The sequence below is a fragment of the Hippoglossus stenolepis genome, chromosome 6, assembly GCF_022539355.2.
Source record: "Hippoglossus stenolepis isolate QCI-W04-F060 chromosome 6, HSTE1.2, whole genome shotgun sequence".
NCBI classification, from domain to species: Eukaryota; Metazoa; Chordata; class Actinopteri; order Pleuronectiformes; family Pleuronectidae; genus Hippoglossus; species Hippoglossus stenolepis.
Window position 1 is genome coordinate 575,121 of NC_061488.1, and position 12,836 is coordinate 587,956.

The 12,836-nt window shown below is 44.9% G+C and overlaps 1 protein-coding gene across 2 annotated transcripts; it reads right to left on the minus strand.

Annotated features, from left to right (window-relative positions):
• Positions 1-630: 630 nt before the first annotated feature.
• Positions 631-12,836, minus strand: mapre1b (microtubule-associated protein, RP/EB family, member 1b). 2 transcript variants are annotated; one of them, XM_035158964.2, is made up of 8 exons: positions 12,677-12,836; positions 11,325-11,458; positions 9,157-9,302; positions 5,996-6,197; positions 5,793-5,902; positions 5,526-5,678; positions 4,255-4,349; positions 631-4,082 (listed from the first exon to the last, which is right to left on the minus strand). In XM_035158964.2, the coding sequence occupies exons 2-7, from the start codon at positions 11,443-11,445 to the stop codon at positions 4,302-4,304; spliced, it is 780 nt and encodes a 259-aa protein (XP_035014855.1). In that variant the 5' UTR covers positions 11,446-11,458; positions 12,677-12,836; the 3' UTR covers positions 631-4,082; positions 4,255-4,301. The 2 variants fall into 2 exon arrangements, with proteins under 2 accessions (XP_035014855.1, XP_035014854.1); XM_035158963.2 differs by lacking the exon at positions 4,255-4,349 and having other exon boundaries at positions 12,677-12,835.

Here is a 12,836-nt window from a genome sequence, read left to right on the forward strand (position 1 = left end):
GGCGTTCACGTGCCGCTGGTAAAACCCAGAATTCACACGATTGTTGCGTTCAGGCTTTTCCCGTAAAAGCAAATGTTTCAGGAAACAAACACTTAAAAATGTTATTACACAACTTTGAAATACAAAATACATAAAATACAGAATCTATGAAATATCTATTTATCTATCTTACATTGGTTCTGCCTGTTGGATGAAGGAAATGTAATTTAATGAAACATGTCAAAGTCACCATAAGGGATTCTTCAGGACTTTACAGATGTAAACACTTTGAGAGTTTTAAGAACAGTTTTCACACCAACGTATTTCTAACGTAAAATTGCTGATGACATATTTAAAATATGAATTAAAATTCAGTCCATTGGCGTCACACAAACACACACACACACACACACACACACACAGTAAAAATGTGGCAAATCCATTGAGAAATATTTTCTTAGATTTTTCTAATACTAATAATTTGTTGTCAGTTCAGTTTGTGTTAGTTATTTGTTTATCATTTCAATGTAATTCAAATTCTCTTTAAAGCATCTTTTGATTGACAGCTATTTTAAATGTGCTTTGACTGAACTGATTCATAATTGTAGGAGATTCAGTGAAGAAGAAACAGTAAATAAACACGATTCTGTGTTGACGAGGAAATTCAGTTTTATTATTTGTACGAAACTTGATTCCATAAAATCGAGTTAATCAGATTTTTAACAAACATCAGAGTCAGTGTCACTCGGGTGAGTGAACACACTGACAGCTACGAGGGGAAAGGTCAGAGGTCAGAGCCTCAGAATGTGATGTCACCACTGATTTGAGTCAAGGCCTCGAGATAACGACGTATCCCACGGCAACCGAGAGCTCCTCACGAAGCTCGTTAACACTTTGACAATAAAACACACAATCACTGACCCGAACAGTCGAAACATATTAAATACTTTACTACAGCTGATTGTCAAAATCATCCCTTAAAGATTCTCATCAGCTGACCAGTGACTGAAGTCTGTTACTGAGCAACAGCGCCCCCTGCAGCCACATGTGGTGATGAAGTGGTTTTCATGAGTAGAAAAAAACTAAAGTGTATGAATGTGTTGAGCTGTGTCATAACGCTGGATATTACCCATGATCCTCTGCTTCCTGAAGAGCTGCTGTAACAAGTCCAACAAACTTGTTTTATCCAGTTTAGAAAACCAGACGTGTGTTGGCTTCAGTCTGATCTTTAGTTTCATTTAAAGTTCAGTGTAAATATTCAGCAGCTTAAACTAATCTGTAAATTGTTCACCTGTGATTTGATTAATAACCGTCCAACAAAACGAGAAACATTTCCTTGTTTCGTCTTTTGATCGTGTCAGACAAAAACATGAAACATCTTTGACATTTCATCGCTAATAAAAATATTGATTAAACGAAGAACGAAATTGATTAATTCAGAAACTCGCGCACATCAGTAGGTTTTAAATTATATTAAATAGCCACAATTTAACTTTTAGAGAAAATCTGCTCATCACTTTCAGACAGTTCACCGTTTTTCTGCGTCTGTATGTTAAGTTTTGACTTTCAGCTGCTGATGCATAATCTAAGTAAGAGATTCTTCTAAAATCAACACCTGAAATGTGATGAAAAATCAAACCACGATTATTTTCTTGTTTGATTCATGGAGATGTGATGGAGCTCGGCTGCAGCCTGACGTCTGAAACTCTCAGCAGTTTTCTTTTTATGTTCAGAACATTAAGAATAAAATACGACTAAGTGAACAAAGGTCCAGTCAGAACAGCAGATCCGTCCTGCTGCTCGGTATTCAGTCTGCTGCTCAGCAGTGAATCACAAGAACTGAGGAAGAAGAGGCAGAGGAGGAAGGAGGAAGGAGACAAGGAAGGAAGGAGACGAGGGAGGAGCTTCCACTACAAACGACTACACCATTTTTTTCTTGTTGCATTTTCAAAATAAAATAAAGACCACAACAGAGAAAACAAGTGGGACATTGTTCATCAGACTCAAATGTCACGAGTCAGAGTCTAACAACCGAGCTCCAACATCACAGTCACACTAAAAGAACTAAGACGCTTTTAACTGAAACAAGAACAAAGTTCAAATCCACCCAGATGATGTTTTGTTCAACAGCATGAAACTAACATTTAGCTACAACACTTTCAGGACGTGTGTTTATCCAAAGATGAATGTGATTGACTGGACAAAGATCTTTAATTTGACAGAATATTAATTTGTACGTCTGCAGTTGTCCGTCTTTTGGATCATTCAATGGAAGACAGGCGCTTTGCAACACATCCGAGCCTTCGTCCAAAACACCTCCAACTTACTTTATTTTCAGAACACATTTAAAAATACGACTGTAACAGCACAAACATTTACCCAGAACAGCAGAGACACAGAAAAGTTAAAGGAAAAAAAAGTTATGAAGAATATTTTCTTTTGGAAAAAAGTCTTTATGAATAAGGCCATTAGATAAAGTTGTGTGTTTTACTGTTTGCGTGAAATCAACTCTTGTTTGTTTCTAATCAGATACAAACTTGTCAGAAATTATATTTTACAAAAACTGGTCTCAAGTCAGATCCACAATAAACAATGTTAATAAAAAAAATGAATCAGGGTGTGGAAGTAGAAAACACAGGCGGACGCCTTCAGAGCGGCAACGTGAAGGTTTAAGGTTCAGACTCATCACACTTTGTTTTGAAGTTGCAGTGATGGACCTGAAGAAACGCTCACAGCGTCTCAGATCACGTGGCTACAAGGAGCAGCCGCAGTCCGAGCTCAGTGTTCGTCAGGTGGCTGCTCTGGTTCCACATCATCCGTTCGAATGATTCATATTTGTGTTATTGGCAAGGGGCTGATTAAAGGCCACTGGTATCAAACAGTGCATGTTCCTTAAAACAGACTTTTCCAAAAAGACAAAAACATATGAAAACAATCATGCAGTCTCTAACTTTATTTTAGCACTTTCTTACTAAACATTGGCGTGTTGATCAAAAAGGCCACCGCCTGCAAAAGCTTCGGAAACCTAGTCTCAGATCGCCCGGAGGAGTAAGCCACTTTCCTGGTAGAAAGAATCGCACGTTTTCAAAGCGTGAAATGTGAAAGGTGAGGCGGGAGCGTGTGAGCGGCGAAAACACGAGCTGCTGCGAGAAAACAGCAGCCCAAAAAAACTGAACTCTGCCAGACGGGAGGGAAAAATGTGATAAAACAGTAGCATCAATTTACAAAAGCTCATTTGAAGCTGAACACGACAAAATCAACATGGAGAAAATTCATCACAGGTGGAAAAAAGGCCAAGAGAAACACCCGACTGTTGCCTCGTCACAGACTGAACCCTGAGCCCTTCACAGGTTTGACCTTTTCCTTCACATCTTCTACGTTTAACTTTCTGCAAACCTGCTCATCCAATGATACTGGACGTTTGAAATCACCACCAGCTGGAAAAAATTGCTACGATCGATAATAAACTCAGCTTCCGTTGGGGAATGTGGGTTTTTCCCCTCATCATTCTCCAAATGAATAAGCTGTGCGTGACGAGGAGACTCGGTGTGAAGACACGCAGCCTGCTGTCGGGGGAGTCGGGGGCAAGGTGGTCTGTGACTCGACAGCCGGGTCTTCAGAGGTTAGTCACGTTTGATTTGTTTCAAATGTTTTAACACACATACACACAGAACATCACTGAGGTTATCACACGGACGTCCTTTTGTAAAAGCAGACATGTAATTCACCATCTGGTTTGGGGAAGGTTGGGATTCCAGGCGAGGGCGGGGCAGCTGTAGAGCAGTGGCAGTGACCGAGGCTCGATTGTTGTTGATAATTGGTCAGAGACCTTTTGTGGAAGAAGGGCTGGAGCTGTACGACGGGCTGAAGATGAGGAAGACGTCCGGCAGGTTGGGATTCAGGTTCAGGACAGAAGAAGGTGGCGGTGATGAGGGGCCACAAATCAAGATCAGGTTTGGTGTCGGATATAAAAACCAAACATGGCGTGAGGAAGGATCTCGTTTGTAGACCAGGGCGTCTGAGAGACAAGTTGCTTGTAGTCTTGAGCATTAAAACTCCTCTGGCTCCTCTGACTCCTCAGCATCAGGTATCACAAAGCCATCCTATGGAGAGAGGGGGGCAGAAAGAGATAGAAGGGGAGAGAGGGAAGGAGGGGGAGAAAGAGAGAGACAGATGAGAACCAGAGACGGTTCAGCAGAACCTGGATTTTCTGGTTCATGCTTCATCATCCAGCTCATCAGATAATGTGGTTTGAGTTTTAAGCTGTTTTCAGACCTGCACTGAAGTCTGAACATGTTCCTCACATGTTCCTGACATGTTCCTCACATGTTCTGCAGCAGGTTCTGCACGTTCTGCAGGTTCTGCTCGTTCTGCAGGTGAGAACAAATGTCTGAGTCAGTTGCTCTGGACATTTTCTGGAACTTTTCCTGCAGCTCCACATTAAAATGTCTGGAAAATGTCAGAGTGAGTCCATGTGAGAAAACAGGACAATGTCCAGAGCAACTGAGCGAGTTGATGTTTCCAACACGTGAGACTTTGTCTCCCTCACTAGTCACTGCACCGCCGCAGTCTCCTGAGTAGTGCGGCCTGAATGCTGGTGAATTATTTATATCCTACATGGTGGATCCCACAGGGCACATGGTGCAAAGTAGAGTTCAAGCAACGGCCACTAACCAATCAATATGTACCAGCATGCATTGCAGCATTCTTCCATTTCTGTTACTTCTGCTCAAAAATATTGGACTGCACAAACAGCAAACACGTTTATTTATACATTTAATATAAATGCTAAATCCTTATTAAAGTATTAAGTTTATAATAAACATTAAATGAATTCTGGGAGTTTCCACCGACAGAGAAAGAGACAGGGAATGAGTGAGAACCTGGTTCTCTGCTCGCATCACTTTCAACTCTTTCCTTGATTTTGCAGACTCGTTCAAAAGCTTGAAAATAAGCAGCTCTCAAACCAATGACAGTGGGTTGATGCTCGAGCTTAGGGTCTTTATGATTCATATTTTCTTCTGATCTAGAATCAGTGAAGACTTTGAGCCTCAGTAAACGAGCTGCAGGACTTTCCTAACGGCATCAGCAGCAGCAGACCGAGCAAATGGTTCTAATCTGGTACTGAACCAAGAACATGTCAGAGCACAGAGGCTCACGGGACTTATTTATAAAGCTGGTGATGTACTTTATTTTAGTTCTTTCCTCAACACTTCTCCTTTACCTCAGACTCAAACTAAATGTTCACCAGGAAAACATCTCAAATATATTTTTATATTTGATCAAACCTTCGTGCAGAGGTTTTAAAAAAGAGACTTCACTCACTTAACGGGACAAAAAGCTGCATTTGACTGATGAGGAAACTGTGTCAGGACAACAGTGTAGTTCAATATGGAGACTTGTCCTTTCAGTGAAGTCATGTTGGAATAAACCTCAATGCTGCTTCACAGTTTGAAATTTAAAACAATGTGTAACTCAATCTTAAAAAGGAAATAGCATCAACAGACTTTATTCACGAAACCAGCCTCATAAAAGCAGGAACTCACGTCTGTGGCGTAGAGGATGTCGATGATCCTCTGCAGGGTGGGGTCGCTCTCGCCTTCCTTCTCCTGACAGATCAGCTCAATGTTCCGCAGCTTACCAAAATAAAAGTCTCTCTCCTTCTCCATGTCCGTGTAGGTGGATCTCAGGATCTCCAGCTGTGGAAAAACTCCACATTACCTAAAGTTTCTACTTTCTACTTCTTACTTCATGTCTCCATAGTGATTGTGTGGATTTAGCAAGTTGTCTTTTCTTTACAGTGGAGCGCTCACCTCATTCATGAGCTCCGTCCTCTCCTCATCGCCTCCTCCCATCCCCGTTTTCCTCACGCTCACCGGAGCCAACTTAGGCGCCACCTTGGCGACGGGTGGCCTCTGAGGAGCTGAAGAGACACGTGACAGAAGATCGTTGAGAAGACGGAAGCCACACAAACATTCATCATCACATTAAGACTCCCACCACTCGCCACACGGACCTGGATTTAAGGCCTTCTTCGGGGGTTTGTTGAGCGCTGATGTGGCGGCGTTGGATGAGGACACGGCGTCCTGGCCCTGCCTTGCCTCCACTGGATCGTATTCCTTCCCATCGTAGTTGGCATCAAAGAACTTTTTAAACCACTGGACGAACTCAAAGTTGTCCTGAAACTTGCCCTTCACCAGTTTGTCCACTGGAATGATCTGAAAGAACAGAGAACCAATCAGCAAGAGGTTGAGCGTGGCTCTGTCATCGTTTCCCTAACCTCAGACTGCAGAGGAACAAAGTGCAGCGTCATCACTGAGCAGGTTCCTGGACCTAAACACACATGTGAAAGACAAACTGACCTGGGATAAAATGACTAACTACCAATGAGTCTGTGTAGAAATAAAGAAAACATGCAAATGTTGTTTCTGCTGAAACACGCACGACAACATGAAGTCCAACAAATCCTCAGCACTGGAGGAAACTGACATCAGACAATACCCACTCACATGTGAGACCACAAAGTCCACATCAAACACACAATGAGTGGATTACAACCCAGAGTAAATATGAATACACTGATGTGCTCTACATGTTCTTCTGTGTGACACAGATTTCAGACATTTCAAACATGACGCGTTAAAACAAACGACAGACAGGAAGTGGCTCATGAATAAATTATAGCAGCAAAGGAAACAAAGGATGATTGAGCCGGACGCGCCCTACTTTCTATCGTCTGTTTGACAACATCAACACAATGTGAAGTTATTACTAATTCAACTGATCTTCTATTGAAAAGCTTATAATAATGAAGAGGAACTTCAACTGATGAAGACGTTTGACTTCTTTTCACAGATCAGCAGCTAAACACACTAAACATAAAGTGTAAATAAAGAGCTGACATGTCGCCACTTCCTCCCACTATCCAGAAAGAAATCTGCCATCTTGCATTTTAAATGTAATTTGAATAGTGTGCAGTAGTGATCGGGGATGGAGCCGCCTCGAGGTCCCACCAATCACACGCCAGTCTCAGCTGTCAATCATGACTACATGGACAGAACACATCAGATGTCTGTTTGAGCTCTGCACTGAAACAGCTGCTCTGCTTACAGGCAACAAACACCACTCTCTACATGGCTCTGGCACTAAGTGACGTCAGCCTCCAGCCAGCCTCCAGCCAGCCTCCAGCCAGCCTCCAGCCAGCCTGCAGCTAGCCTCCAGCCAGCCTCCAGCCAGCCAGCCTGCAGCCAGCCTGCAGCCAGCCAGCCTCCAGCCAGCCAGCCTGCAGCCAGCCTGCAGCCAGCCTCCAGCCAGCCAGCCTCCAGCCAGCCTGCAGCCAGCCTCCAGCCAGCCTGCCTCCAGCCAGCCAGCCTCCAGCCAGCCAGCCAGCCTCCAGCCAGCCTGCAGCCAGCCTCCAGCCCCAGCCAGCCTCCAGCCAGCCAGCCTCCAGCCAGCCTGCAGCCAGCCAGCCTCCAGCCAGCCAGCCTGCAGCCAGCCTCCAGCCAGCCAGCCAGCCTCCAGCCAGCCAGCCTCCAGCCAGCCTCCAGTAACCTCCTGACAACAAAATGTCTGAATCCAAACGGTGGCTTGATTTCATGTGAAAGGATTCTGACACCGAAACTTCAGGCAAATAGAGAAGATTTGAATCCATGAGCAGACGTTGCAGCAGCTGAGTTGCAGCAGCTGAGTTGCAGCAGCTGAGTTGCAGCACCCTGTCGGGGAAACACAGGACTCTGGTGAGATGCTGCTGTATTCAGTGTTTCTACTGGATTGAATCACATGTTTGTTTTGGAGAGGAGGAGACCGGAGGAGAACTCAGCTCCCGATAAAGAACTACACTGCGATGACCGTGGTGGTGAAGAAAAATAACTCCCATGATGCAACACGACTTCATATCACCACTCAACTTTGTCTTTTGTTATTGATTTGACTTAAGAGACCAAAAGTGGCAGAAAATGAGAAATTGTGCAATGAAACCCATCACCTGTTAGGTAACTACACCACGAGTCCTGAAGTCTGCAGAGCTCGTGTCCTTGTTACTCCGATAGATGAAGACACGAGCAGCAGTGTTTCCCCCACATGCATTTAACATTAACTTGATAACCTTGGTGACCTCGATAAAGTCGCGCATTGTGTAAACATGTTTATATAAGAATGTCACTGACATTTAGCGAGTTGTGCCACTTCTGTGTCTGAGAGCAACACACCCCCCCCACTGGCCCCGCCCACATTCACTCAGAGTGACACAGTGAAGCAGCCGGAGGGGAAGTGAAAACCTTTTGGGTCAAAGCAGGAGGAGAGTCCATTAACGATCTAGTTATAGGCGACATGGGTGTCATGCCGGGGGGGGGGGCACCGAGTGCACGTCAGGTTAATAATATCATGATAGTCTTTTCTCCCATGTTAGGGGAACACTGCAGTAGTAACACGATCCACAGAGCGAAGCCGAGCAAACAAAGTGGTTATAAAAACAAAATGACTCATGAGCAGCAGAGCAGGTTGGGAGGACGACAGGCGGCAGGTCGTATGACAAGCAGCAGGAAGTAACGCTCAGTTTGAGGAAGCTGCCGGGGATCAGGGGTCAAAACATTCAGCCTCGGGTTCGTGTGATAGCAGCGTTGTTACTCACATGACTCTCTATGCAAATATTCATACAGGTGTAACACAATACACCACTGTCACTGTGGGGCTGACTCGTCTTTGCAGTTGTGACAAGAGAAAGTTTGCTGCAGTGTTTAAGAGCAGATCGGTTTGCACATTAACAATCAGGCATCACAATTCACCTTCTGTCATATTCAGTGCTGTAGATGTTTATTGTGAGGAAGCCTCGGTCACAGATTGGGACGGGGTTTTTTTAAACAATGCCAGAGGTACCGAACAAACCCGACCCACTGCTGCAGGACGGTTGCAGCCGCGGCTTCGGCACCAGGCGCACATTGCATTCCCGGTGTCCTTTGACCGTGCATCCTCGCTCCCCCACTGACCTGGGGTCACATTTTTATAAGGGAGTGTGTGTTGAAGTAAGTAGGATTTATTTGGGTATTGAGAATCATGAAAATTTCATGGAATCGGTATCGACTAATAACTTTAGGTATCTTGACATCCTTCGTCAGAGGTGAGCAGAACAACAACATACCATTTCATATAAAGATGAGTTTAGTGTGTGTTGTCACGTACTTTGTCAACTCCCATCTTTTTGAAGGAAACCTGCAGAAGCTTGAAGTTGTGGATGTATTCGTGTTCCAGCTTGGCACCGAATTTCACTTTCTTCAGAGGCACCGAGTTGGCGAACAGCATGTCCATGAACTGGCAGTAGGCGCCACCTGCGGCAAAGAGAGCATGAAATCTTCAGTTCTTCAAAATGTAGACACAGTAAAGTCGTTACAGGGCCTGTGTAGTGCTGGGCGATATGAGAAAAAATATCACAACAATTTATTTCCTTTCACTGAGCTGCCTGCTGCTGTAACAACTGAATTTCCCTGGTGTGTGGATTAATACATTTAGGTGCATCTCTCCACTGGTCAACAAGTGAATCTGCTCCTCTGATGTTTTCTAATCATCACACTTAGATCTGATCTTTATAAAAACCTGCTGAATTCATATTTATGTTCCTGGATAAACTGGGCGTCGCTTCTTCTGCAACAAAGAAGTGAAAACACCTGAAGCAGCGCGGGTTAGAATGATTCAGCAGCGGAAACACGCTGAAACCATGAATGCAGCAGAAAACATGAATCGATTATGTTAAGTCGCTGCATCGCTGCAGAGCCGTCCTCTCAGCAGGAGCACAAACGTCAACACGTGTGCTGCTGAGTCAACCTAACCTCATGTGGGCGTCGCTCTTTCAGCCACAGGTTCGGCACTATTCTCATTGGCTGTTTGTGTTGTCTGTCAAAACACGGATGGGATGAGTCTTACATGTCTATCGAGGAAAAGTTCTATCGCAATAATTATTGATATCGTTTTATCAGCCAGTCTTAGGCCTGTGTGTTGAAAGTTGGTGGATTCCGAACTTCAGGAGGATAAAAACACAGCTCATCTTCTTTCATCAAATTTATCAATCAAATCTTATTTGTATAGCCCATATTCACAAATCCCAGTTTGTCTCATGGTCTTTAACAAGGTGAGACGTCCTCTGTTCTTAACCCTCAACAAGAGTCAAACTACTAAAACCTTTAACAGGTAAAGAAGGTAGAAACCTCAGAGACACATGTGAGGACCCGTCTCCCAGGACGGACACAAGTGAACAGATGTCCCGTGGAACAGAGAACATCAGAGAGATCAGAGTATTTACAGCTTTGATTAGAATAAACACTTTGTAGCTGAAGGTCAATGAACTGATGGATTATTGTCAGTAATGGTCGAGTATCTGAGGAGAAATATTATATATCAAGCAGACTTGTTGTGATCATAGTCCACGGTCAGCTGCCACCATCTTTACATGTTAGAACAGAGGAAACCAGCAGACGTCTTAATGATAGTCTCAAACCATTCCATGAGCACTGTACTGCCTGGCTCAAGGGCTGATGAGCAGTACTTACAAACATGTGCACCGTCCTTAACTACTCTGATAATCTGAAGAAGTAAAGTCAAACTATTCGAGTTCACTTCTCCAGTTTCCCTGCAGCCGATCAATAAAGTTATGATTAAATAGTGATAGTCTTCAATGTTCTGCGGCACAAACACCATCCATCTTAATCCACCTCCTCCTACATGTTACCAGTGACCTCACACCATCTTAATCTCGTCAGGTTTTAGTGTGGAAATTAAGCGTGGAACTCATTTCTGATTCTGGAAATAAAAGTTATACATAACTACATCCGTACAGAAGCTAGAGGCAGTAGATGGTTATTATATAGCTTATATTTTGTAGTAATATATACCTCTTATGTTGATATGAACTCTTCAACTGCAGATGAAACAGAAGTTGACTAATCTACCCGTCCACCTGGGATTAAAGCCAACGGCTCCATCATCCTCTGCTCTGACATGCCTTCTAATTACAGTCTAAGAATCAGAGGATTTAGATGTTAACATCTGCAGAGGTACGACACAAGCACACACAGGACGCTGGGTGTGAGTCAGTGACGTATCAGCAGGTCATGGGCTTTGAACACTTCTTAAGGTAGTGTTACACTGTCTGGACCTGTTGAACATTCAAAGAGCACCAACGGTAAACCAGGACTCCGTTCAGATGTCAGCAGGTTCGTTCATCTCGACACAGGGTCGCGTCTCTGACAGCATCAGGGCGACGGTGGAGGAGGTTGTGATGATGTTCCTCTTAAGAAAGAGGGAGAAGGAGCTGTATAATGTAATATCAAAAACCAAACATCTCAAACGTTTCTCACCTGTACACAACATTTCAATCTTGGTGAGGTTCATCTGTAGAGACTCATTGATCCAAACCAGCATATCATGACGACTGAGGTTGTCGCTGGTCACTGAGGTGGAGTACACGTTCACAGCCATCGTCGGTCACGTGCTGCCATGGAAGAGACAGAATAAAGAATCATAAACATTTACACAAGGACAGTTTCTGCTTTACCAGTCATTCTGTCACATCAGCAAACCCAGTACACACGTTCCCCCAACATGGCAGGTGGCCCAGAGTGTGAATCCTGGTGTCATTCATCATGAGGAACTTCTCACTGGTTTGTTAAAACCATGACTGAGGCCTGAGTCATGCAGAGACAGTTATTACTTCTGCAGAGGAAACAGTCCTCATAATAAATCACACTCATAAATATCTGTCCACTTAATGTGCATGATGTCTTTCAGCAAGAGCCATTAATTAGTCCTTTGGAAAAATGTCCCAATAATAAAAAAATAAACTAAAACATGCATCATGTTGAAGAACGATGAAGTGTTGTTCAGGTTATTGCAGATTTCAGAAATAAACTCACGATGGGTTTTATCTGTGGACAGTGAGCTCTGTGGATTCATCTCAAACTTTGACTTAACTTCTAATTATTTTTGATCTTTTATGATTTCACTGGTTCATCTCTTTGGACTGGAGACGTCCCAGCAGATCTACTGGTGAATTACTGTTCACGGTCTAGTAGAGAGTGATACTGGTGGAAACAGAACCAGAGAAACCAGTGACCTTTAGCCTCTGGTGTTGCACTTGCTAACATCCAGGCTGAAGAACCAGCAGCTCAACAGGCCACGTCCAGCAGCCTGGGGGCTACCGTTAGCCGCAGCTAGCCGCAGCTAGCCCGGGCAGCTAGCCCCAGCAGCTGCAGCGTAGCCCCGGGGACATGTAGCTTAGCACGCGGCTACTGACGCGCCCGAGCGTCAGTCCTGCAGCGGCCGCTCGACAGCTGACGGACCAGTTGTCAGTTGCGCCCTAATGGCGACGGACGCGTAGCGAGGACTACCCCGCGCAGCTGGCTAAACACCGGCTAACGTGAGTCATGGAGCCGCTCCCCCCGCCCCGAACCCCGGAGCCCCGCGTTAGCCTCGGTTCGCTGCTCCTGCTCCTCTCAGACGGAGAGTCCGGTTCTCCGGGTTCCTCAGCGGCCACCGGAGGCTGCTGCACCCGAAGAATCGTCGCTGTTGCCCCGTTCAGTCAAAAGGGCGCATCCCGGTCTGCTGCTAGCATGCTAACATGTTAGCTAGCAGAGCTTAGCCGCCTCACATTCCGGCTCCGTAACGGGACCGGGAGAGCAGCCGCACTTACCGGGAGAGCAGCCGCACTTACCGGGAGAGGAGTAACGGTCACGTCGCTCAGACACGAGGATGTTTCTCTGTTGTAAGTGATAAACGTCACTGAGCGGCTCTGATGGTGGAGCTGCTGCTGCTGCTTCTTCTGATGCTGCGACTGCTGCTTCCTGTTCCTCTTCCTCTTCTGCTTCCTGTTC